This window comes from Miniopterus natalensis, chromosome 10 (genome assembly GCF_054644295.1).
Source record: "Miniopterus natalensis isolate mMinNat1 chromosome 10, mMinNat1.hap1, whole genome shotgun sequence".
Lineage (NCBI taxonomy): Eukaryota > Metazoa > Chordata > Mammalia > Chiroptera > Miniopteridae > Miniopterus > Miniopterus natalensis.
In genome coordinates, this window is record NC_142090.1 from 16,672,288 (window position 1) to 16,699,707 (window position 27,420).

General features: G+C 44.4%; 1 protein-coding gene and 1 long non-coding RNA gene across 2 annotated transcripts in view; one reads left to right on the top strand and one right to left on the bottom strand.

Moving 5' to 3' along the window:
- Positions 1-20,679, top strand: part of LOC148092197 (uncharacterized) — a 36,218-nt gene extending 15,539 nt beyond the window's left edge. The window contains exon 3 of the long non-coding RNA XR_015715171.1: positions 20,367-20,679. This is a non-coding gene — a long non-coding RNA (uncharacterized LOC148092197). The remainder of the gene's footprint in view (positions 1-20,366) is intronic.
- Positions 1-27,143, bottom strand: part of STRIP2 (striatin interacting protein 2) — a 44,281-nt gene extending 17,138 nt beyond the window's left edge. The window contains exons 1-17 of the mRNA XM_016213332.2: positions 27,003-27,143; positions 21,955-22,024; positions 18,670-18,744; positions 17,551-17,685; positions 16,113-16,233; positions 15,246-15,314; positions 14,945-15,051; positions 14,143-14,270; positions 13,024-13,227; positions 11,538-11,773; positions 11,217-11,282; positions 10,487-10,550; positions 9,659-9,730; positions 6,824-6,898; positions 6,044-6,141; positions 5,457-5,583; positions 2,835-2,935 (exon numbers count right to left, since the gene is read on the bottom strand). Coding sequence (XP_016068818.2) covers positions 2,835-2,935; positions 5,457-5,583; positions 6,044-6,141; positions 6,824-6,898; positions 9,659-9,730; positions 10,487-10,550; positions 11,217-11,282; positions 11,538-11,773; positions 13,024-13,227; positions 14,143-14,270; positions 14,945-15,051; positions 15,246-15,314; positions 16,113-16,233; positions 17,551-17,685; positions 18,670-18,744; positions 21,955-22,024; positions 27,003-27,143 — 1,889 coding nt within the window. The remainder of the gene's footprint in view (positions 1-2,834; positions 2,936-5,456; positions 5,584-6,043; positions 6,142-6,823; positions 6,899-9,658; positions 9,731-10,486; positions 10,551-11,216; positions 11,283-11,537; positions 11,774-13,023; positions 13,228-14,142; positions 14,271-14,944; positions 15,052-15,245; positions 15,315-16,112; positions 16,234-17,550; positions 17,686-18,669; positions 18,745-21,954; positions 22,025-27,002) is intronic.
- Positions 27,144-27,420: the final 277 nt, after the last annotated feature.

Below are 27,420 nucleotides of genomic sequence, written 5' to 3' on the forward strand. Positions count from 1 at the left end.
CAAGGGCACGTACCTGGGTTGCAGGTTCGATCCCTGCCCCCAGTCGGGATGTATGTGGGAAGGCAATCAATCAATGTGTCTCAAATCAATGTCTGTCTCACTCTCTCAGAGATCTCTCCCTCCGTTCTTCCCTCCCTCCCTTCCACTCTCCAGAAATCAATGAAAAACATCCTTGGGTGACGATTAACAACAACAAACAAAAAAACAAAAACAAAATTAAAAAACCACCACTCTATCTGAACTAATGCAGTTAGAAATAGATAAATGATGTTGGCAAAGCAGAGGCTATAAAGAGGAATATGGTGTTCCTTGGACCTGTCTCTGTACTTTGAAAGTCAAACATCTATTCAAATAAAAGGCAACAGTTTACTCCACTAGAAATGTTTACCTTTGTCCAAGAAATCCACAAAGATAACCTAGGGAACAAAGGGAGGAGAGGAGAAGGCAATGTCTCTATCTACAGTGTTGCTCATCTTAATTCACTCTACTAGATTCTCCCAGGGTTGCCAGTTCTCTGCTGCTCTGTTAGGATACAAACATTCTGGGCTGGCTTATCCACTCAACTGTCCACCTTCCACTGACAAAGCCCCATGGCAAAGCAGGTGCTGGTGACTAGGAAATGGGGGTGGGAAATCAAAGATGGATTTGTTCCAACCTCAGTGAACTGAATTCTAGCCTAAGGGGGCATAAAAGAAAGTAAAAAGTTTCTAGAATATCTAGACTAAGAGCCTAGAAATAATGCAATAATTATTGCATTACAAGGAAACTGCAATGAGCTGTGGGTGCTCCAAGTTTCTCAGGGATTATGCAACAGTGAAATACACTATGGGTGGTACACAGGAGGACGATCTTACCCAGGCCAACCTTAGCAAATGGCATAGTCTGGTCTATCACTCTTCCAACTCCAAATGATCGCAATGGACACATATTGGATTGCTTGCCCCTCCTCTTTCAGGCCTATGAGTGCATTTAGCTCCTGAACCCAACTTCTCCAGATACAACTGACAGACCCAGGGGCAGACCTCTAACCCTGGGAATGTTGAACAAGGATTAGGAGCCAGTTCAGCCTCTGAGTGGCATGAGGCAGGACATGTTTAGCTCATGTGGGCATATTTCACTGAGTGGAGTGGGAAACAGACACTACTATTTGCAAATGAGAGAGGACACTGGAGTGGAGGTATAGAGGCTTGGTGTCCATAGATAGAGGTGTAGGACTTCCTGGGCTTCATACACCACAGACCAACCCGAAGGCCCAGAGCGCATCCCTGTCCTAGGTTCCTCAAGATGATACACCTCCCATTTCCTTCTAACAAGTTACTTACTAGCCAGGTCTAGCTGGTTTTAGTTACTTATTTAAGAAGGTTGACTGATACACACAAGTGCCTCCATGAAGCTGTGGCCCTTACCTAGCCCAACCTACACTTTCATTTTCCCTGGTAACCCAACTAGCAAGTCAGTGTTATTTTTAAGGTGGCCGGTACACAAGTCTCCTGTAGTTAGAAAAAAACAAAACCAAAAAACTCCACATTCTCCAATGCTTACTTCACATGGGAAAAGTATTTAAGTCACTCTCATATATGTTTATCTTAACTAATGCTTATAAAAGCTCTATAATACAGCCAGAGGAGGTATTATTTTCATTTTAAAGATGAAAATACAGTGGCTCAGAGAAACAAAGTGTCTTAGTTGAGATTACATAGCTAGCAAATGGCATATCCAGGTCAGGAATCGAGGTCTCATGACTTCAGGTTCTGTGTGTGTGTGTGTGTGTGTGTGTGTGTGTGTGTGTGTTTCAAACTACATATAAGTAAGCTGCCTCTCCATGGAGGAATTTCAGGCCATACTGAAAGCCCCTTTCCCGTCACTCCAAGGAATCAGCCTTCTTTCTTCTACTTTAGGAACTTTGCCTCTATCAAAGCACTTCTGGTAGGCTACTGATTTAACATGCTTCTAATTCTCATGGAAGGAGCAAACTAAGGAACAAAGATCTGTTCTATAACAACACCTCCCACTTGGCTGGAGGAATGGAAAGCAATTTGTATTCACAACCATTGTGATCAGAAAGCCATTTGTGTTTTGATTCTATCTTTGCTGTTTACTTAACGAGTCTCACTAGCATGTTAATCTTGAGCAAGTCAATTAACCTGAGTTGTTTCCTAATTGGTAAAATAAGAAACAAAACTTGTTTTAATACCTCTTAGCACTGCTTTGCAGATTAAATGAAATAATGGATGTAAAAATAATGTAATCTTAAAAACTACAAATTGATCTATTATTTACCTTCAGTTACAAATTCTATATAACACTTTACAGTTTACAAAGTAGTGTAACTAATCCAACTTATGATTTATACTAAGATGGGGGCTGGCCAGAGAAGCAGGCTGTTTCACAAGAAACACTTTTCGGATCCTTCTGCCATAAAGCTGAAATTTCAGCGTTGAAGTTTCATTACTTTGAGTCATGACATTTTTCAGTTTTTAAAACTTTAAAAATACAAATATCTTTGTGATGAGGCCAAACCACACATCCTAGCAGCTAACATTACAAGGAAATTAAATTAAACAGTAATAGCTCTAAGACAGAAGAGACTTGGGACATCATTACTTTGAGTCATGACATTTTTCAGTTTTTAAAACTTTAAAAATACAAATATCTTTGTGATGAGGCCAAACCACACATCCCAGCAGCTAACATTACAAGGAAATTAAATTAAACAGTAATAGCTCTAAGACAGAAGAGACTTGGGACACCAGAACTGACAGGCTCAGAGACAATGTAATTTTCTCAATCATCCCAAACTAACCCTTTGAAATAAAACTGTCTAGAGTCCATACCTGTTTTTAGCAGTGATGTAGGACAAAATATTTTGATTGAAGAACTTCAGGATCAATGGAATGCAGTTGGCAAATACCAAATGTTGTGATACATATTCAAACTGAATTAAAAGATCAAAGTGGAAAGGGCTGCTTATTTGGGGGAGAATAGAAGGTCTGTATGAAAAAGAAAGGCAAGTATAAATTGAATATCCATTCCGAAAGTTATCCACTGTCCTCTTGTGTTATCAGTCTTCCTGCCTGGGAAGGGGGAGAATCATCTCCAGCTCTTCCATCCTACGTGAAAGGGGGCAATCTGTAATGTTACATGTTGCAAATTCCTGACCAAAAGCACAAAACATAAACAAACCAGAATGATCCTATTACAGATCAATGGAACTGCTGTGAGATTTGCTCTTAAGCTCAACAGGAAAGGAAGGCAACCCTGAGGAAGTTGTCTTCCACACCAAACCTCTGGCTCAGTGTTTCACTGTGATTGATATAGCAAGAACAGGTGCAACTTACCACCAGCAACTGCTGACATCACTCAGCCAGCATGGAGACAACACATAGTAACCAAATGAACCACTGGAATGTGGGCTCCAGTGCCAGTCTGTATGGTTCTCTGTACTTGGAATATCAGTATTTTAAATGAATCAACAAGAGCCATTCAGTCAACAGATACTGTACTGAGAATAAGTCCAAGATCTCTTTGATGAGCTAAACACCAGAGCCCAGGGACTCCATTTTGCTCTCCTGAATCTAGATAGGGTTTGTGTCCAGGAAGACCTAGTGGAGGCAGTGTCATGAAGTTATGTGACCTGGATTTTGACCATGATACACTGAGGAGCATCAGACACAATTTTCTCCAGATCCAGAACCTAAACTGTTGGGACAGTGCAGAAACTAGTTTGAAAAAGCAGAAAATTGTGCCGTTTTAAAAACCCTAGTTCTTCCTGATTACCAAGAAGTAGCCATGGCAGCAAACTAAGCTGCCCTCTGCCCCTGGATGTGTGGTTAGAGGAGGGGAGTCAGCTGGTGTTTCCCATTTCTCTCTTCTGCTCAAATATTTTCTCCCTGGCAGCTGACCCAGGGTTTTTTCCCAAAGCCCCAAATGGAGGAGATAATACATACTCTCTATCAAGTGATGGGAAACCTTTTTCAGTTTGAGATATGTCTATAGCCTTGTCAGGATTCACTGACACTGGCAAGACCCATCAAGCCACCTACCTATCTGGCTATTGAATCACATACTGCCCACCAAGAGAAAGAAGCAGACAGAAACACACATCCTCAGTTCCCTGCTCTTTCTGCTAGGAACATTATCTCACATCCATCCCAACTCCTCCCAGCCCTGCTGCTGTTCAGCAAACATTAGCAGGAGAGTGAGCACCCAGGACACCCTAACACAACCAAAGATGTCTCTGAATGTACTAAAGTGGAGAAACACACTGGTTGTACAGTCAAACCTGCCATGGACACAGACCCTGCAGGGGTTTCCCTGTGCTCTAAGGACCTGCTCTTCCACCAGCAAGCTTGGTTTTGACTTTGTACGAGGAAAATAGAACAGAGCCTCTGCGCAGGAATGAAAAGTCTCTCCTCCCCATGATCTCACCACAGTGACCATCCATTCACTACTCCCATCTTCCTCTATACCTTGGTAGTGCCTACAGAACCAAGTCTAAACACCTTAGCATGGCAAACAATGGCAAGGGAAGCAGGTTAACCTTTCTTAGCTTTCGTTTCCTTATCTATAAAACAGGGATAAAATAAGACCTACCTCATAGGGTTGAGAGAATTAAATGAGATCCCACACAGGCATAACAGAGTGCTGGGCACATTATAGGTACTCAATAATGTGTGCTATTATATGTGTTATGATCTGCTCCCTGTTGTCCCCTCCAGCCTCATGTATCACCCACCAGTTCTCCCACAACCCCAGGCAGAACTCCAGCAACATTTAATCAGTTTCCAAAGGTACTTTGCTCTCTCCCTTTTGGATTTTCACAAATTAGCTTTTCCTGCTTGAAATGCTTCCTGTCCTCTTTCCTTGACAACTCCCACATTGTAGCTAACATCTCTTAAGGACTCAGGTTAACAGTCACTTCACCTCAGGCTGGATTAGGTATTTTCATATCAGCCAATGCTTTCCTGTATCACAGTCCTTATCACTCTATAACTGAATATTTATGTATCTGTATCCTTTAAAAGACCTCTAAGCCCTTAAGAGCCAGAACTGTGCCTTATTCAGAATTATATCTCAAATGTTAGAAAGGTGCTTCATGTATAGAAAACTATACTCAACATGCTTTCCCCCTCCCCTATTTTTGTAGAATGCTTGAATCTTGTCTTCCACTGTTGCAAAGCTGGCTGGGCATACTTCCAAGGAGCTAGATTCCTACCCACAATCCTCAGATAATGTTCAAAGGATATAGACTTCTACACCTTTCTAGGACAGTTCCTCTCATCCCACACCATATCTCCACCCCAAGCTTGTGCAACAGGTATTTTGATTCCCTGAGTAAGACAAAGAAAAGGCTGAAAGATGCTCAGCTGAACTACAAGGGCCCTTGTGTCCCTTCTTTGGGAGATAGGGCCTAGAGAACACCTAAGCCCTGTGGAGAAGAGCTCCTAGCTGCTCACCTGGTAGATGTGATTCAGTTTGAAGTGTTTGAGGAGTAGCAAGAGCAGGGCAGAGATACTCTTTACAATGATCTCCTTGTGCCTGTTCACATCGATGCCCAGCTTCATGCTCTGGAGAACAGTGACGCTACAATGGTGATAGGAAGGATCAATGCAGAGAGTGGCTTGAGAGAGCTCTACATAGATACATATTTGGATCAGATACAATATACACAAGAGAGCCAGAGCTTAGGAAACCTGAATTTCTGTGCTAGGAAAACCTCCAGAGTTCCTACGGATAAGCCTGTCTGGAGAAAAGCTTCTCTGGTCTCTTTGTTTCTCTCTCTCTTTTGGCAAGCTCATCCCTTGGCAATGTCCACCCACATACCTGTGCAGCTAGTCACTGGCACTGATACTGCCCTCCAGACCCACAATTCTGAGCTAAAAAGAGCACAGCAGAGAGCAATGTAGTGGAAAGGGGCTACTGGTGGGGGAAGGTAGATCTCTTTGGAGATAATCCCTGTGTTAACCAGGTGGGGTGGGGACTAAAGAGACCCCTGAAGACAAGAGAGCTAGTATTCAGCAGCCACCCCAGCTGAAGCACTCACGGCATCTCCTCAGGCAGGACATCTGCCAGAATATTGATTGAGTCTGTCTTAGCCTTGGAGGTGGGAGCTGCAGCCAGAAGAATCTTAAGCAGAGCAATCTGGAAAGTAGAAAACAAGGAATCCATCCCATTCAATAAGGCTTTTCTTCAACACCTCAACAGCCCTATGAGAAGTGTTTTCAAGTCTTCCTCTAAGTTCTTCCCCTCAATGACCAAATCCCCCCAGCCTCCAGAGGGGCAACCAGGTGCCCAGTCCTGAGAGGCCTGCCTGTTGAGACTCAGGAGCCAGAAGGACGCTTATAGGCTGCTGTGCTTCAAGATTGCTCTTTCCAAAGAGGATGGAAGAAGCAAAGTGAGAGGGGCAGTGCCTAGAAATAAAATGGGAGGTATAAGCAAGATCTCACTTCTTCTACCCTTTTCCTTCCTCTAACCCTGACTATCAGCATCCTCACCATTCTCAGCCTGAGGCTATGTAGGACATGACAGATCATAGCAGACCTTAGAAGGACTAGGGCCCCCAATGCACCCTGCACAGATCCCATCTTACTCTCCACCCCTCCAAAAGGACTAGGGAGCAGCCTCAAGTTCTCCTTCCTCTTGTAAGAGCCCTGAGGAAAGCTTGGAATTCTAATGTGTTAGAGAAAGCCTCACCTGAGGGGCAAAAGCTCAGGAAACAAGCTGAAATGATGGACATCTCAGCTTGAAATGGCTTTCAGCTGTCTGTTCCTTGGAGCAAAGAAGGGCAGCTCCTTACCATGTCCTTACCCCACCAACTCCTTACCATGTACTGGGGGAGGCTATACAGCATGCCCTGGTAGAGGATTTCACATGGCGTCTCTGGTACTACCTCTTCCCCCTATGGCAGGAAACACAGTTTACCCAAGCCATTTTCCAGTTGACCAAAGGCTATGTGAAGTGTGCCATGAAAAGAGCATTCGGCTGGGAATCAGACCTAGGTTCCAATCCTAGCTGTTAATGTCTCATTATATCACCTTGGGTAAGTTACTTTCCGTCTCTGGGTCCTAGTTTCCTCTTCTATACATCAGTTGGTTGGTTTGGATGACCTCTGAGGGCTCTTCCAGCCCTAACAAGCTATAATTCTGGTTTTCACATTATCTGAAGTCAATCTGAATTCTTCTTTCCATGTCCCATGCTGGATCAGGAGTCAGAACTCCCAACTAGGAGATGACTCAGACCACTGCTTTGCTGGACACATATGGACTTAACTCAGGCTACAGGTATGCCTGGGACACTGGGACCAAACAGCCCACACAGAGACACTTCCCATGGTGTCAAGCTGAATGCTCTGAAGCCAGGAAGGAGAGGTAGGTGACTTAATAGAGACAGTTAATAAAAAAGATGGGTAACCAATGGCCTGGAGAAGCAGGAGGAGTACTGGCTGGTAAGCTTTTAGGTGTAAACTATTTTCTTTTTTTCTCCATTAGCCCCCACAACATCCTTTCTCCTTTCTGACCAGTCCCCTCATGCACAACTCTGTTTGTCCTTTTGATGACCCCACCTAAGCCTTTTATCAGAGTAGAGAGAGAGAGGCCTCCGTGTTCAAGAGGCTACTCGAGGCCACTGTCATCTTTGGCCAATGCAGTCCTTCCTCACTCAAGGTCCCTCTATTACAGGGCAAGGGTCACTGCCGTGAGAACCTGAGGTAGGGAGAAATAACGAAGCCCTTTTCATCCCACAAAACTCAGCTGCTGCTTAAATAAGCAAAAGTCTTAAATGGGCATTCAATAAAGCCTGGCAATCCTGCATGCTTGCCTTCCTGTTCTCCAAAAGGCCTACTTCATACCTTTTCCCCTTTCTCAATCCCCTTACCCCACAGCCCCTCAATAGTTGCTAACCCTGCCTCATACTTCATGGAGAAAACAGAAGCAATCAGACAAGCACACCCTCATCTTCTCATTGCCAAATCTACCAGAGAGTCTCCACCTTCCTTCTTGACATTAAGGATGAACCACCTGTGCTCCGATCAAAGGCCAACTCTCCACTTGTGCTTAGAATCTCACACTCTTTTCCTTTGTCAAATGCAAGAGTTCTGTAATTATCCCCTCTTCTGGATCATCTCTTTTAGGACACAGACATACTCCAGTACCGCCTAGCTACAAAACACTGTCCCTTGACCCCACATCCTCCTTCAGCTATCATACATTTTTTATTATCCTTCACACAATAAAATTTCTATGTTGTCTATGTCAATTGTCTACCTCCTTTTGTTGCAGTCCTTTTTCCAACACAACAACTAGGCTCTTAGCCCCACCGTTTGAGGTTGCTCTTTACAGGGTCATCAGTTTTCTCCATGTTGCCAAATCCAATGGACACACCTCAATCTTATTATGCTCCATTTATCAGCAGCATTAGACACAGATGATCACTCCCTTCTTCTTGAACTTGACTTTCTTTTCTTCGCTTTTATGGTATCACAATACCCTGTATGTCCTCCCACCTCCCTGAGTGTTTTTCTTACTCCTTTGCTGGCACCTTTCCTGGCTCATCCCACCCTCAACATATTGGTGTGCCCCAGGGTTTTGTCCCGGGTTTCATCGTCTTTTCTATCTCCGCTCTCTCCCTGGGTTATCTCAGCCAGTCCTATGGCTTTTAACACTGTCCATAAGACGACAGTTCCCAAATTTATTTCTCTAGGCCAGTCCTCCCTCTAGAACTCTAGACCCATATATCTAATCGCTTCGTTGCTCTGCATGGGTGTCTAATGGATATTTAAAACTTACTACGACCAAAATAGAACTCTTGATAAAACAGAACTCCCATCTTGGCAAATGGTACTTATTCTTGATTCCTCTTTTTGCCTCTCTATCCACAACCAATTGAATTGCAACTCTTGTCAGTTACACCTCCAAAAGACAACCCAAATTCATTCACTTTTCCCTAGTTCCACAATTGCTACCTGAGTACAAGTCACCATCATCTCTCACCTTGACTATTATAAGAGCTTCCTAACTGATCTTCCCACTTCCACTTTTTCCTGATCCAGTCTTTTCACAGCAGCCAGTGGTTTTTAAAAAGATAAATCAGATGTCACTCCTCTACTTAAAATCTTGAAAGACTTCCTTTTGTATTGTAAATCAACTTTAAGCTCCCTATTTTGCTTACAGGACCACCTCTCTGATTCCATCTCCTACAAGCTCACCCCTCCCCTGTGCTCCAGTGGGCCACACCACATAAACCACCTTTATTCACTATATCTAATGCTCTGAGCTTGCTCTCACCTAGTTAAGGCCGTTCCCTCTGCTTGGAATGCTCTTTCCTCTGATGTTCCTATGGTCACTCCTTCTTGCATCTCATATATATCTTGGCTTAACTGTTACCTTCTCAGAGGTCTACCTACCTTGACTGCCCAATCTAAAGTACTTCACTACATGTCTCTATCATGTAATTCTATTTAAATTTTCTTTATTATATCACCCACTCTCTGATAGTCTTGTTTTCTTATTTAACTTTTCTCTAACTTTAACATATCATGAAATTAGGGACCTTGTCTTGCCTGGCACACAGTAAGAGCCCCAAAACATGTACACATGTCCTGTGACAGCACTGCAGACAATTTCCTCCTGCCCTCTTCCTGTGCAGGACCCCCTTAACTCACCAAAGACATGGGGCACTTCTCCAGCTCCTCCTCATTCTTGATCTGAACATCTGCGATGGAGATGTATTTGTGCTGGGGGAGATAAGACATCAACAAGGGGCTGAGGGTCTCAACCACGTGTGCCAGCTTCCTGCTTAACTTCCTCAATGCCAAGGAAATGTCCTATTTATGGGTCTGTCATCCCAAACAGGCCATGAGCTATTTGAAGGCAGCAGTATTATTCACCTTTGCATCATTAACACTGAACAAAGTGCTTCATATATAGTGTTTCTGTTTGTTACATGTTTTGAATTCATTAAAGAGCAGCAAATACCTAAGCATTTATCTTCCACCAAAATGCAAGGGAAGCCAGGAAGAGGCCTTTGCCCTGGACCACTGCCCTCAGGGTTCTGCTGCATGTGTATGTGTATGTGGAGTGATGATGATGGGTGGGGTAGGGAGAATCCAAGGTCTGTGCATCTTAGTTTTTTGTGCTCACACACGTTAGATGTAGTGTAGTAGCCTGCTACTTAATCCTGGGCCTTTGGAAGTTAGTGGTCCTATAAGGAGAGAGAAGTGAGAGGAAAGGAAGTGAGGAATAGGAAGAGAGAGAGAAAGGTGGGAGGAGGGAAAAGGAATGAGAGGAAGAAAGAATAACCTTCTCATCTATCTGAATGTAGAAAACTAGTAAGTAAGGAGAGACCTGATTTCTTCTTTGGCCAAAACGCCTTCAGGGAAATGTAGAATAATAGATTCAGAATGTGTCTGGTACAAGAGCCCCACCCAGTACCAAGATCTCACTAATCCAACTTGTGTTGATGGCTAAGACTGACTGCCCACCCTGGTCACCTGCTTTAGAGTCTTCACACTCTCGTGGATGGGCCTGGGTAATCCAACCAAGGTATCTGTGTCCCTGTGAAATGCAAGATACACCAGATTATAAGCTTCAAAAGTATAAAGGACTTCTCATACCCCCTGGAGTCACACAGACCATGCCACCTTCAGCTTCTGGGTCCCCCATAGTTGCTTTAGGACACAGAAGGAATGGTACACGGAAATGTTTCTGAAAATTAGGATTTTTGTGTAGTTTTTTGGGACCCACTTTGTTCGGGAATGGTAGGTTCCTACCTAATGACACTTTTGACTGTGGAACACCAGTAACAAGGCCTTCTCAGGTTTTGTAGAGGCCAGTGGGAAGAGTTCATGAGGGCGGGGGGATGGGGAAAACACTGAATCTGTTCTGACCACATCTCTTCTTCACAGAATTCTGGCTCATTAGAGCAGGAAGGGCCCCTAGGGACCATGTAATCCAATACTCTTATGAGGAAATTGAAGCCCAAAAGGGAAATAACTTGTTGCTCAAGGCCCTACACTGACTAAGGGCATAAAAGTTCTTCTAGGAAACTGGAAGGAAAAAAATTCCATGGAAAGAAACCAAAGTAGTTAATGGGAGTTGCCCATGGCCTAGTAGCTATAGGTTGCATTGTGACTACTGGGCAAAATCTTTCATTCCAAGCCACCCACTCCTCTGGTCCCATAAGAACCACTCTGTAGCCATTCTGACCATTCAGTCACTTACTGCCCCAGAGTGAATCCGATGAACTTGTTCCTGCTTAGCTCCAAGAAGTGCTCAATGTCCTTCTGTCTGAGAGGATGGTAGAGAGACGAATCCCAAAGAAGGAAAGAAAAGCAAACCTTGAGAGAGAGAACCTTTCTGGGATCCTACCCCTCCAATTGGAACACTGGAGCATGGAGGAAGAGAATAGCCAATAGAGAGAACTTCAAACCTAGGAATTCTGACTCCTAGCCCAGTTTGTCCTTGAATACATATACCACTCCACCCCGGGTCTTCAGTGATTGAAACCCCAAAGTTCAGGGTCCCTGGCTGTATCAAACCTACCTGACCTTTGGGGCCCAAGGTAGGCCCTTGGGAAAAGCCACCCGCTCAGCAGAGAGAGGTGCCTGTGAGGGTGGAGGTGGCATCAGAGGGTCCTGCTCTAGCAGGTCTAACTCTCCATCCAAGGTTCGCTCTCCATCACCAGCAGACTCCTCTTCCTCCTCTGTGGCTGGTTCCTCAGTCTTAAAGAGATCTCTTTCATTGTAAATGTCCAGGCTGTCCTGCTTAGTAAGAAGTTGCTGGGGGTGGGGAGAGGAAAGTATGCAGAGATCTCACCCTGGGCATCCTTGTCTGTGGCCACCCTCTACCCACAGACTGTTAGAATTCAGGAAACTTGGAGTAAGAACCCAGCTTTTGTGAGTCTATCCCCTTCCTGCCTCAACCCTACTCTCCCCATCAGGCCCGATCCCAGGACAAGCAGCTCTCAGACAACCATGCCAACAGACAGGGAACAGAGCATAGATAATCCCAAAGTCATAACTACTTAGCTTTCAGAAAGAACTGATGCCATTTTTTTTTCCCCCAGCACTTTCCTTCCTAATTATGCTCTGCTTAAGTGAGCATTCAATTAGTTTGCCTTCTGTGGGCATATACCAGCTGGCTGACTGAGGAAGAAGAGGACAGCAGCTTGCTGCTAGGCAGAGGGAAGCAAGTTTGGAATTTTAAATCTTGTCACAGAAAGAAAAAGATTGGACAGAAATAGGCCAAAAAGTTAACAGTCACTGCCTCTGGTTGTTAAGATTGTGGGTGATTCCCCCCCCTTCCTCTCATTTTATATTTGTTCCAAATTTTCTATAATGAGTAAGCATTACTTTATAAAACAAAAAATGAAGGTTAAAGAAATCTCACTGAAGATAATGTAGGTTAGATAACTGAGTGTGACTGTCTGGCCTTGACATCTATAGTTGGTGAACTCAGGTAGATCAGGCAGGTGAGTTCATGGAAACATGGTGAGGTCTCAGTGCAACTTGTCATTTTGACCCTTCCAGAGATGTAGACTATACCTAGAACCCTAACCTGTCATGTCTCAAATGTAAGCCTTTTGTTCCAGGGCCAGGCAAAAGTGTCGTTGACTCAGAGTAAACTTTCTTGCTGCTGAGAAAATAGGAAAGTGCCTCACACCCAGATATATGGATTTTCTGGGAGACCTGTTCAGGTGCCCTGGGTCCCTATCCCCAAGATTATACCCTAACCTAACTCTTGTTCTGGGTGCTAAAGAACTCCAGGTACTGAGGTCCAGGCCAATGACCCTGTAGCAAGACATGTATCTATAATGTGACATTACAGTGTTACATCATGATAGCCTAGGAGCTGTCAGAGCTGGGGGATAGAAGCCAAAGTATAGACTCTAGGTTTCAGGTTGGTCACAGGGCCAACCAGGGGATGAGCTGGGTCATTTACTGTCCTTTCCTACCACATCCAAAGTGGCTTAAAATCTTGATTTTTGGACAGCTAGTGTCCCAACACTGCTGTCTGCTTTAGTCCATACCCTTCGAGAACCACGGCGGCCTCGCAACTTGGAGGGTGGTGGTGCCAGCTGAGATTCCCCCAGGTCCAGAGTGTAAGAGGGCGGGGAGGCAGCACGCATGCTCTTCACCACCTGGATACTGTCCTCGGCCAGTGGTGGCAGGCCCAATTCTGCTCGCTTCTGTACTTTGAGAGCCTGTAGATGCTCAAATCCACCGAGGGTAAACTAAGGGGTAAACAAGAAAGGGACAGAGAAGAGAGAGGAAGGGAGGGAAGTCAGAGAGAGTAAGGTCAGGAAAGCATGGATGGAGACAAACAACCACAACCTCCAGTCCCCCTCAGACCCTATCCTTATATTAGGAAGTAATAAAACAGGAAGGGGCAAATGTGGTTACTAGTCTGAGGAACTCAGGCATCAGGATAAAGCATTATGTACTGACCCAGGGCTGGAAATATCATCAGAAATTAGGAAAGGGATGCCTAAGGGCCTCCACTGAAAAAACAGGAAAATGTGTCTCCTTCTTTTAAGGAACACATCCAGATGCTAAACTCCCAGTCACTCAATTTCCTCTGCAGTCATGGGGGAACTGCCTCTTGAAGTTGGGGAGCTTTAAGAGGCAGTTCCCCCTATGAAGCCAGTCCTGTGGGGTGGGAGACAGAGATGAAGGATCAGGTTGAATAATTAGTAACAACTACCACCATACATTTATAAGGACTTGATACTTGTTGTTTCTTTAAGGCAAATCCTCTGTTTATCTGGACGGAGGGCAGGCACTAATCCTCACATTTTATAGTTAGAGAAATTGAAGTGCAGAGTTGCCCAAGGTTGTCAGTATGAGATGAGGCCAGATTTCCCAACTCTTACCAGCGTTCTTTCCACAAAATATCAGTTCTATCAGGGGAAGATGCAATGACACCCCAATTCATAGAGTGGCATCTCTTTTCAATCCAACAGAAATGGATAACCTGCTCTAACAGAACATCTGATTTCTCTAGGACAGCCTTGTCGCACCTCCATTGGCTAACAGGTGCCCTAGTCTTCTGCCTAGCTCCTGCCTACAAAATCAGAATAGAAGAAACTGAGGTAGCAGAGGGTACTGCTGATCTGATGAGTTGAGAGTAAGGAGAATGAACCACTCACCATGACCACCTTCCAGAGCAGAAGCAGGACCTTCTTTATGGGGAAGTGGGGAGCCAGGCCACTGCAGAACTTGGTAACCATGGAGAAAAGCAGAAGGGCAAAAGGCTCCTCATTATGCATGGAGAAGCCTGGAGGGTGTGGAGAAAGGCATATGAGAAAGTGAGGATGAGGTAACTGAAAACCTGCCCCAATAGTCCTGATTCTGGATGCACTCACCACCTCTAAAGAATTGAGTACTTGGTCCTGAGAAGGAGGCTTAGGGAGTCCCCAGAGGGAAGCCCCTCAAGGGCAGGAAGTGAGGCCATGGAGGTAAAATGGCTCAGCTCCCAAAGCTTGGGGTGGATACCAAACTAAAAGTAACAGTAATAAAGATGTTACTTTCTGGCTGAAGGATTCAATGCATTTTGTGGATCACAACTCACATTCCCACATCAATGAATCACATTGGCTTTCATATCTTATCCCTCTCCAATGACACCAACTTACATTTGAACAGAGTTCAGTTTTCAAGGTGATTCAACTCATTTTTTTCACATGGGATTCATGATAGAATGGGACAGGGATGCCTTTCCCCATTTACAACCAAGGGAATTATGGCATAGAGAAGATATTTGACTGGTCCTAGCTCACAGACACAGGGCAATCAAGGCAGGACCTCACGCCTGCTGTGCCATATCTGTCCTAAAAAGATGTTAATTCAGGAAAAGAAAAAAAAAGGCTGCCTTTCTCTCTTAGGCAGATGTTATGCTTCCCTTCCACCACCGGCACCCCACCCTCACCCTTCCTTAGGGCCACTTCTTACTCAATTCAGTGCGGAAGGTCTCCCGGGCTGTCCTCCACCCGCAGGAGTCTGTTTCTCGCTCCAGGCGGATATTTTCCACCATTAGGTACATGACACTCAGCAGCACCCTGGGATTATAGAAGGGTCACAAGAGGTGCCCAAGGCAGCTCCCAGCCTATAATCAGAGACCTCAGTGGTAGTCTCTGGAAGCCCAACCCAGTTGAATTAGCAATTTCTAGTGGTCTGGGTACATCTAGAATTTGAGCAAAGAGTAACCCATTGCTGACCATCCCATTCCAATCCCATGGCCAGCCCCACTCACCGGAGCTCTGTGCTATCAGCAATGGAGATGGCTGGTTTCCGAAGAGCACTGCTACAGGCCTGGCTGTTGCTGCCATGGGAAAGAGGGAGAGAATGAGAACCTATAAGGCCTCTTTACTCACTGTGTTCCCACTGATCATACCCACAAACATGAGTACCTGCTATGCCCTGGCTATGCAGCTATAAAGAAATTGGTCTAAGGTAAAGGAGCCCATAGAATTCCTCTGCCACCTCAGCAAATCTTTATCTGTGGTGAAGATGGGCAAGGGCAGGGTCTGTGATATTCATCTGTGATATTCACTCCTCTTGAAATCCCCACTGTGGCTAGTACTGTGCTGGATACAAAACAGATGCTAACCAACACTTGATGAATAATAAACAGGTTGCACCCTATCTAAAACTCCTGGGTGATAGATGTGAAACAAAATGAGGATTCGATACAGTGCTAGGAGCAGATAAAGCCACCTCTGGAGCTATAACCCATGAGGGAAAGAATTGGGCACATGATAGGAATTCTTCCTGTCCCTCTTGGGTCAGGTTCTCAGCCAGAAAAGTTTTCTTCATGGATTCCAGAGTTAGGCTGAGATGTTTGGATAAAAAGACAACCCACCCAAGATAGGCCCCTGAAAGCCCAGGATTGAAGTTGTAAGTGGGGCAGAAGCAGCTGATGAGCCCAACCTTAGGGAGGAGAACAGAATATCAGAGAATATGGCTGAACGGAGGGGAACTGTCTCTGTAAGCGATGGACTGAGATGTGAATAGACCCAGATCCACATAGGGGTCTCGAAAGTAAGGGAATCAGCATAGGACATGAGCACCCTTCAAGGAAGGGGGTTATCTAGGCCAACCCTCCCCTAAGGCTTCTCACTCGATTTCCATGTGGAGTAGCTCCAAGAACGCCGAGAAGGTCCCCATCTGATAGAGCAGGAAGCAGTTGTACCTGGACCAGTGTAGCACATCGACCTCTGAATCACATTCCCCAAAGGTGCCTAAAGGAACAGACAGTGCCATAGGGTTGAGGGGGAGGGGTTATCTCAGTTCTTTCCACCCTGCTCCATGATTTTAGGACCATCTTCCAACATCCTGTGCAACAATCAGACTGACAAATGTAGGGCACAGGGCCCCCAGAACTTTCTGGAATGAGGCAGGGGAGAGGAAAGACAGACTTCAGGGTTAGGTCCAATGTGCTCATCAATGGCCTATTTTAAGTATGAGTTCTCCGAGAAGTAGATCCAGAGATGAAAATTCAACTACAAGCATTTTGTTTAGGAGTTGATCCCAGGAACCATCAGTAGAGAAGTGGGGAAGTGATATAGGGAAGAGAAGGCAGCCAAGAGCTCAATCCCAGGTAGAGGGGAGCTCTGGGAAACAGTATAAACCACACAACTCAGAATCATCTTACCCAAGAGGTACTTGGGCTATTTATCCACTAACTCCTGTCAGTCACTGATGAGTGCTGCTGGACTAGGGGAGCACATTAATTCCCCAGCACTCCTCACTGCCCTATGGTGGGGCAGAGAAAGTCCTCAGGAAAAAAGATGAAGGTACTGGCACCTGGAAGTTGGTCATAGCACCAGACCCAATAGATATGGTTGGGCACTGACTTGTTTGCTATAGTCTTTCCGTCATATAATGTCCACTCTCTCTCCATTTATGATTTTTATAGTTTTTTAGCTCCCAACTAGTTAGTTCTGCCAACAGTCCTCTTAAATATAATTTCACGGTTAATTTTACTATTCCAACAAGGCTATCTTATTTCTCTTTCCAACACCTGGTAATACTTCTCTTCTGGAAAATTTTCCTCAATTAATCTCACTGAGTTCTGATTATCTTCAAATTACTCACAGCATCCATTCCTGCTGCTATTTTGGCTTGAACTTTCTAAATGCCAACAAGAAACAATGCAGAGGGTCCATATATGCATCTGTGGCATGCCCCTGCCTTCCCTCAGTGTCAGGGGCAGGTCACAGATGATAAAAGAAACCTCCGTGCTCAGCTGGTAGTACACTGTCAGCTCTCGCCACACTGACACTCTTGCTAGTCTCAATATGATTACAGCCCAGGTTAAGGAAAAGAGGAGCTATACAAAATCCTGATATGCCTTGTAAGATAAAGGCCGATTCTAAGGGATCCAGAAGAGTACCTATTACCATCTCCTCATCTTCTTCATAAGCACCAGGTTACTCCTAGCACAGGACAAGATCTGTCCTTGAAAGGCAGGGACCTTGTTTTCCCAGTATGACTTGACTCATCCTACTCCTGATAACACCATTTTTCTCATAAAGCTGGCAAAGGTGATCACTCACCTTGGGCCAGGTAGAGAACAGCTCGGGCCACCTTTAGTCGCTGCTCTCTACTGACCACCTCCAGCCGGTCCAGGAGTCCCATCACATAGGCCTTCTGGGAATCTTCCTCCAGCTCCAGCCACTCCTTGCCCTGCACTGGGGACAGGCCATATAGATCCAGTGTCAGCTGCTGCCTCTCCTTCCTGGAAAAGCTCCTGATAGCAAATCCACCTCTAATTTCAGCCCACTACAAATTCTCTTCAAAAGCTCTCCTTATTTAGATAAGAAAAAATAAAGGATGGGAAAAGTGAATGATCCAAAAAGTTTTTGCCTGAACCCACTCTGCTGCCTCATCTTCTTCTACATCCCCTCCACCCTCCACACATAGCCTATACTGTTCTATATCTCTGCCTTTCTTCAAGCTGTTCCCTCTGTCTTCCTACATATGAATTCCTATTAATCATTACAGATCAAATACAAAATTACCTCCTTCCCACAAATGCTCCTGCCAGAAGCTTTGTCCCTGAAAATACCTTTTACTTCCAACACTTAACCATTTCCTCTTGGCCTGAATTAGTTTTGTGATATACACATCTCCCCTTTGCTATCTAACTACAATCTCTTTGAAGGCACTTCAAATTCACTCCTGCCTCCTGCATCTCTGGAATAGAACAGGATACTCACCACACATTTGTTGAGTTGAAAATTGAATTGCGACTGACCAAATAAAGAAATGGAGGTCTGAGAGAATCAGTGAGGACACATGAAATTATTATTAGATGCTATTAAGAGTGAGGCAGAGTTGGAAGCAGGGGTTGAACATTAAGGTCAAAGACTAGGCTAGGCACAGGGGTTCTACCAGGCAGCAGGGCACCAGCCAACCCCACTTCCCCATCCCTCTGCCCCCTTGGCCCTTTACATCAGGGAAAGGAACCCAACTCAGGTTTCTCTTGCTTCCACTCCATGGGTTCTCCACCTGAGATATAGGAAACTCTGTCCCATATGCAAGACGGGATAGAGAAGTTATTGGTTATGGAGAGGATGAAGAAGGATCATACTTTGCTTCAGTTTTTTTCTAAATCAGATGGGGATATCATGAAGAAAAAAAGCAAGTCTCTACAAATAAGGGTCTGGGGTCACCTTGAGTCTTGAAATCTTCTTCAAAGCACCTCCTGTTAGTGGTGAATTCCAAGTTTTCAGTGTAGCTATATAATTCTGTGGCAGAAAAGATAGGACAGAGTCACAAGCATTCTATTGACCCTTACTGAAGGGGTCTGAGGTAGAGAGGGTGGCATGAAAGAGCTAAAGCTTCCAATACATTCCTGTGTCCAAGTCAATCCAGAGCCAGCTTCCTCCCTTTTGGAGCAGTTAAAAATAGCCACTTGTGTCCCTGGGTGATTAAACCATCAAACCTGTCCTCCTCCTGCCAGCTGGCTGCTACAGAAGAGAAAGCAGGCTTCAACATTTCGTGAGGGCCAGGAGGAGGGTTGGAGCTAAGAGGGCTTAATGTTATCACTCCTATTTCTTAGGGCTGCAACCCCTTCTGCTTGTCGACCCACATTGGGACTACCCTGTCTCTAAGAAAGAGGAGGGCAACACAGCTCCTGAAATTTAGAGGAAAGACCTTTGTGCTAGTCAAGGAGCCAGGGTGAGGGCTGGAGAATATGCATTAGATGGTTCTTTGGGGTTGGAGAGAATGCATTCTCTCCCTGCTAAGTTTCCCCGAAGGGTATAGAAGTTTAGGTTCCTGCTCACAGCCACCTAGGCAGAGATAGCATCAAACCATGTAGAGCAGCTATGGTTGCCAAAGGGCTGCCTGTGTCCAGGAAAATCTAACTTCACTAACAGTAGTCTCTCAATAAAAAATGCTTATGTGAAATAAAAATGCCCTTTCCCCCTCCATATACACACACTCCAGAAAATTATTACCAGTACCCTCATCTTACAGAGGATGAAGAACTGAAGTTGAGAAATCAATAGGTGTTAAGACAGATTTCCTTAAAACCCTGTTCCCTAACTGAGACCTTTGCTGGAAATTTAACTAGGTCACAGATAATTCGCAAAGCAAGAGAAATTCACTTCTGTTACAGCCAGCTGTCTAATGGTTGAGAAACACCTTGTCTGGGAGCCAGGGCTGCTTTTTTTTTTTTAATTTTGAGAGAGAGATGAGAAACATCGATCAGTTGCTCCCGCATGTGTCCTGACCAGGGATCAAACTGGCAACCTGGGTATGTGCCCTGACCGGGAATCAAACCTGCCACCTTTTGGTGTACAGGATGATGCTCCAACCAACTAAGCCACACTGGCCAAGGCTGGGAGCCAGGGCTTTTGAGTCCTGAGTTCCAGAATCTCGGAGTTACCGGAAGTAAGTCCCATCTCTCAATCTTAAATTCTTCAGTCATTATTGGGTAGTGTGTGTGTGTATTTATTTAAGAGTAGAGAACAAACCCAGTCAGAAAAGGGAACAGCCTCTTAGGTACTAAACTTTGTTTCTGTTTTCAAACTTTAGATCATGAACTTTCATTTATAGATATATATAGACTACAAAGAAGACATCTGTGTATCGTTTACCCAGATTAAACAAATATGAACACTTGTCATATTTGCTTCAGACATCTAAAGTTCCCTCTTCCTCTCTAGTCTATCTTATTTCCCTCTCTAGATGTAACCACTATAATGAAATTGGTCTGTATGCTTCACATGCCTATTTTTATTCTTTTATTACATATGTGCCTATAAATAACATGTTGTTTTAAAAGTTTTTATCCAAGCAGTATCCATCATATTGTATAAATTATTTTTTCTTAGAAACTTCTTTATTATGTGTCTTTCTATAGTTTCTTACAAGAAAAACATGATGAACACATCCATTCACTTTATTGACATGGCTCTCAAACAAGTGTGCGACTGGACTGCCTAGAAACATCTTTTAGACTCATATGTTTAAGCAGCTTGATGCATGTATAAATTATTTTGTCGGTATTTCTTTTCTCCCTTCTACATTATGTTTTTAACATTTATTAATATTGAAACATATTGATATAGGTCAATTATTTTAATGACTGTAGATTGATATACTAGTTTATTCATTCCCCTACTAAGCTGTTTACCATTTTCCACAATGGCTGCAATAAACATCTTTGTACATGTTTTCTTGTGCCCAAGTGTTTTTTTAAAGTATACATCTAGATCACTGGGTCATAATAAGTGTGCATCTTCAACTTTGCTAGATATGACCAAACTGCTTTCCAATTTTATACTGTTTCCTTATGCCAAGCAGTGTATAAAAACACTCATTTCTCTGCACCCTCACCAAGCCCAGGCTTTTAAGTTTTGCAATTTGATGAATGAAATATAATATTGCATTATTTTCATTTACTTTTCCCCATTTACTAATGTAGTTGAACATCTTTTCATGTATTTATTGACTGTATATTTTATAAACTCCTATTCATATTCTTTGACCACTTCTCTTTTGATCACTTCTCTACTGGGTGGTTCTCCTCTTCTCTCTCTCCCCCACCTTCTCCCCCGACATTCTGTATTCTAATCTTTTGTTGGTTATTAAACTTAGCTCTCTATTTCTGTCACTCATCACAAAATTTATTCCCTGTGCTTATTCACAAGAACTTCTTTAAAAACATTTGTCTCTTTTCTTTGAAAAAATCATGTCTCAAAGTGTCACTTCCATGTGACAGAATATTTAACTTTCACACCATCTCCATCCAAAGCTCATTTATTAATAACTGGCATTCACAGCATGTGTAACATGGAGGCCCTTAATGTGAGGACATCACATTTAGCCTAACCTTAAAAATCCAGAGAGAAACAGCCCAGCACTGAAAAAAGAATGGGATCACTTAACTCCAGCTCAGAAACATCCAAACACAGCTCCACTCTGATGGCTATAGGTGACATGCCCAGCCTTGCTCAGCTGGCCAGTTGTATATAGAATTTTTCTTCACTGCTGAGATTTATTTAAGGGGCAGGTGTTAGGGGAAGGCAGCAAGACAGAGGTAGAAGAGAAAAGGAGAGAGGGTGGAATAGAGAAGGAGAGGGTGGCAGGAAGAAGGGGGCATGCAAAGATGTGGGCAAATATGGGAAGAGAAAGAGAGGAAAAATAGGAGAATGTGGAGAAAACAGATTTGAGAGTGCACCAGAAGAGAATAAAGAGGGTAAGCAGAAAAGAGTGACAGAATGAAAGAATGGAGAATACCATAGCCAAGGGAGAATTCACAGAAAGAAATGTGAAAGCGAACAAAGAGATCTTTAGCACTGGAGGGTGGAGAGAAGAGGGAATGTGGAGAACAGCCCTTGTTCTATAGCCACTTGTTGAGAACAGACAAGCTGCCAAGGGAGGTGACAAGCGCCTTCCCTCTCCCTCCTGGCCATCTTCCACTCTCTACAGACCCATCTACCTCATACCTGACAACTCTGCTGCATGCCCATCTGCGTCTCCATACTCAAATTCCAGAGTGGGGCAGTCCACAGAGCCCTGCAACGGAGAAATCTTTGAGGTAACTTGGGGAAAGGGTTGACAAAAGAAGATTATACCCTCATTTCGCTTTCGTCCCCTCTTGGAGGCCAAGGTTAGAGATCAGGGAGGCAGCTAGGAGAGTCCCATCTGTGCCTTTCATCTAACCTCCTACAAGCCTAAATTTGAGGCTCAGTGCAGAGTGGGGCTCAAGATTCCTACATAGAATCAGAAACTCTGGGTAAAGGGCCAGGATGGAGAACAGATAGGAAAGCTACAATCAGTGCCCATATCTGATCTATATACACAAAGACCAGAAGAGCATCTGGCTGATCTTTAGAAAAACGAGATGGACAAAAACAAGAGGTGAACTATGTTCTAACTTCAGTTCTGTCAGTAACCCACTGTATGTTTTGGGCAAATATCATTCTATGGATCATAGTTCCTCATCTGTAAAAAGAGGTCCTTCAGCTCTAATGTTCCAAACTTTAGGATTGTCATATAAGGTAGCATTTCTACTCCAAGTTGTATTAAAAACTAGATTTCCTATGATGGTGCATATATAAATTAATATAATCCCCTAACCTCTTTAAGCATTTTGGGGTATTTCCTACCAGTATATATTAATATATCTGAGTTTTAAAATTTTGAATCTCAGCTCTGTAACATACTCTGTCGCACATTATGTGATCTTGAACAAATTACTTAACCTCTCAGTGTGGTATAAAAAAATATATTTGGCCTTTTCCCCCCACCCCCAGCCATTTCTGGCACAGAACTCCTAAAATCTCTGGAATTTCCTGAGTGATGGGAGTGTCTGTTATTCATAAGGAGCCTTGTCAACCATACTTGTGTTTAAGCTAATGAGGTGACTCAACATGAACCCAAAGGGAGTTTCAAAGGAGGGGCTGGCCCTACCTCCAGGGAGAAAGGAGGCTGGAGATTGAGTTCAATCAAAAGGCCAGTAGTTTAATCAACCATGCCTAGGTAATAAAACTTCATATAAAAACCATAAAACAATGAGGTTTGGGCAAACCAACATGCTAGGAGGGTGATGCCCCTGAGAGGGCATGGAAGCTCTATACCTTGTCTTATGTCCCTCTTAATGTGGCTGTCCCTGAGTTGTATCCTTTAAAATAAAATTGTAATAATAAGTATAGCACTCTCTGAATTTTGTGAGTCCTTCTAGCAAATTATCAAACTTGAGGAGGGAGTCATGGCAACCCCTGAATTTGTCCTTGGCCAGGTGGAAGTGCAGGTAGCCTGGGGACCCCACTTGTGGCTGGTGTCTGAAGTGGGGGCAGTCTTGTGGCATTGAGCCCTTATGGTCCGGTAGTGTCAGAACTGAATTGAATTGGTATGAGGGAATTGTTGGAAAATGACATACTCACTTTTCTCATCTGTAAAATGAGGATAATTCAGTGTCATTTTAAGAACTAAACGAGTTAATATAGGAAAAACACTTAGCACATCACCCAGCACTTGGTAGAACTATGTAGGTGGTTACTCTACTCAGAATTTTACTTATTCTACTTACAATTTTAATATCATAGCATAAAGGATTTTTCTCATATTATTATGACTATCACCTTAAGCAGTTAAGTGGACAGGTATATACTGGTTTACTTAACCAGTTTTCTATTGTTGAATATTTAAGTTTCTAATTTTTCTTTACTTTATGCATGAAGCTATAATACATTTATATATTTTTTTCATATTTAGCATCTTTCCTAAGGATAGATTCTTATAAAAGAAATTAATGCATCAAACCATATAAATATTTGTATGGCTCCTTGAACATGACAAGTTGTTTTCCAAACACACTTTATCACAATTTACACTGCCACCAAGGCAAATCATGTTTAAATCCACTATAACAAGAATTTTCCAAACTTCTGGATTACAGAGATCAGTAAGAAAAAAAAAATGTGGAGGGTAGGGAATGATATAAGGTTCTTGCTTTATTCTGATAAGTAGAGACTTAAAAAAATCTTCTAAAAAAGAAATAACAGTTAAATACCCCCCAAAAGGAAAGGACACACTATCAGAGTAAGACTCATTAAAAGCAGCGTTCTGCAGATTTTTTAGGGTATAAATCAAAGCATAAATAAACTTTACATCATGTCCCAACACACACACACACACACACACACAAACTGGAACAAAAGTTTAACAAAATATATTTACCATTACTGTATGTGATAGATATATCATAATGTTTTCTATTATTCTATTTTTAAAAAATACGTTCTTATTGATTTTAGAGAGAGAGGAAGGGAGAGGGAGAGAGAAACATCAATGCAAGAGAGAAACATGGGCTCGTTGCCTCCCGTACACATCCCTACCGGGACCAAACCCACAACCTGGGCATGTGCCTTGCCTAGGAATCCAACCGGCAAGCTTTCAGTGCAAGGGACAATACTCAGCCAACCGAGCCACATGGGCCAGGGCCTTTTTTTTAAAATGTTGGTCTCAACTCGCAAGTTACCCCCTACAGTTAGAAAAACACTGTTTTTTTAATTGCATACATCCTTTAAATTCAATGTATCAAAATTTATTTTATGAATAACTTTCTTTCATTTATTTTATGAATAACTTTCCTCATTTTGCCACAAACTTTGTCAAGGATTTTAGGAACCAAGTAAACCAGGGGATCTGGCTGAAAGAGGCCTGAGGTGAATCCTTTGGTAAGTTAAGAATCTTTTTATTAAGCAAATGATTATTATCTAACTTTCTTTTTAGGTTGGGAAGTTCATACTTAAAAGTCATTGTGAAAGGGTAGGTCAACAGTGCCCCCTATAAACAGTGACATGTATGGAGGAGACTCTCTTGACTTATGCCAAATAATTCTTTCAGTAATTCTTTAGAACCCCTAGAGAGGAAAGAAAACCATCTCTCCTGAGGACTATTTCCCACAGGAAAGCAAAAGGAGGGAGGGAAGGAAAAGCAGATGGTCATCTGAGTCTGGCACCAGGGTGTTGTGATACTGACAAGCAGAAGCAGCTCTCCTGCTGCAGGAGAAGGTAGAGGAAAGCTAATCTTTCCAGCCAGCCTCTTGGCAGGCAATGAGCTCAGATAGAGAGGATCACTGCAGTTGTTCATTTCAAAGTATGACAAGTGCAGCTGCAGGCAATCAGGAGGTAAACTGCGGTGCAGGTGGAAAGCTCTGAGTCTCTGGATACTGAACTCACTGGCAAAGGTAAAGTATATCAGAGCCTCTTCCTAAAACACTTGATAGGTAGGGACAAGGCGTCTGATGTTAGGAGGAGTTTTAAGTCCCTCAAAGAACACATCATTCTGAAATTATTTTATTTATTAGCATATTGTCTGTCTCTCCACTCCCACTAGAATGTTAGCTCCACAAAGCAAAGACATTATCTTGTTCATGCCTGTATCCCTAGCACCTAAAATAGTGCTGGGCATATAGGATGACTACCCTCCTCCCCAATATACCAAATTTGAGTAAGAACAATGTCTCTATGGGGAAAGGAAGCAAAGGGTACCCTAAAAGGCCAGATTGGTACTGAGGCAGGGGGGAAGGTGATGTGGTGGCCAGAACCCTGCTTGATTTAGCAAGGCAGGAGGGCTGAGCTCTGCTTCTGAAAGGTGGTGTGATTTGGGGCCAGTCTTTTCACCTCCTCTACTTCTCTCTTTTAAAAAATGGGATAGGCTCCTACCCTGTCTGTATGAAAATGGAAAGCACACATGAAACCCCTTTGGAAACTGTGAGATACTATTCAAATGGTAAACCCTGGACTGAGATGCTTAAGACCTGGGCCCCAGTACCAGCTCTGCCCCTTGATGATGGTGACATACAGTACTAAGAGCTACTCTGAACTGACCCATTACATGCGCTGTGCCTGCACTGCATTAAATATTTCACATTCAATTATCTCACTTTGACTTTATTACAACCTCCCGAGACAGATAGTGTTAACCTCATTTTACAGATGAAGAAACTGGAGCTCCTAGAGGTTTGGCAATTTGCCAAAAGTCACACAGAAAATAAATAGGCTGGGATTCAAAGCCTGGTCTGGCTGACTCCAAAGCTTGGTGCTCCTGGGCACGAAGCCAGATGTATGATCTTGGGCAAGTTACTTCTGTCTCTTTTACTTCTGCAAAACAAAGGGCTAAACCCAACTGATCTCTATGAACCCTTCCACACCTGACACTTTTCGAGGCCTATTCTCCGGGTCCCGGCTCAGATCCAATTCTACTCTAGGCTAGTTGACGGAGACTGGCTGGAGGAGGGCAGTGGGGGAGTGATGATAATCCAAGCCTTTTATCCTCCTGGCCAGGCTTTTTAATTTTTTTTTTCCCCCGAAGAGGAAGCGACCCAAACATTCATACTCCTATGTGTGGGTTTGTATCCTAGGACAGCCCCATCTACTCACTCCGGTACTGCCCCCGCCAGAATCCTGTCTCATTAACCCTTCCAGGCAGGGGTCCTGACGACGGTGGAAGGCACTCCCTAAAGAGCCTGCCAACACACCCGGGGAGAGGGGGAGGGCAGAAGCACGCGGCACGCAGGGTCCGCTCGGCTGGGGCTCGGGGAGCCCTGGGGCGGCCGGGCAGCTGCCCCCCAGCCACCTCCTCTTTACTGCGGCGAAGCTCTGGCCTCTCACCCCTCAGGCCAATCACAACCTCTCGGCGCCTGTTTGCTCCTCTGTAAATGGAAAATACAAATTCCCACCTCAAGGAGCTGCAACTATTAGTGAGGTAAATATTTGAAAAGTATCTAGTACGCTCGATAGCGCGCTACATCTCCCAGGGCGGAGGCCGGAGGGCTAGAAGGCCCCCGACCTGCTCGCGGCAGGAGAGGGGTGGAGAGGGGTCAGGTGCTGCACAGCCCAGAGTCCAGAATGCGGCGGACCCCGCAGGCGCCCGCTCTAAGGGGCGACTCGGGGCGCAGGTGGGGGAACCAGACCAGGTCACCTCAGCCACCGCTTCCCCCGGAGGGCATCTCCTGGCCCCAACAGAAGCTCCCGGGGCTCCTCACCTCCGACTCCCGCCGCTGGCTTCTGAACGCTTCCCGGCCCTTAGGCGACGCCTGCTTCCCTTTGCCGCCGCCGTTGCCGTTGCCGTTGCTGTTGCCATTGGCGGGCGGGCTCCCGGTCCCGGGCGCCACCGGGTCCTCCATGCGGCTCGGGTCAGCGGCTCCCCTCAGCTGCTCCGCGGTCTCTGCCCCAGGCTACCCTGCCGCCGCGCGCCGCCTCGAAGGTCCCACCCTCTCAACAGCTATTGGCTGCGGCCGCTGCCGCAGCCCCGCCCCGCAGCGCGATTGGCTGTTCGGCCGCGGAGCGGGACTTGGACGAGGTGGGGGCTCAATCCAAGGATTTTTTCCTCCTTTTTTTTCTTCTTTTTTTTTTCTTTCCTGGTCCTGCGGCGCTTCTGGTAGCGGTGGGCTCCTGGGTTGG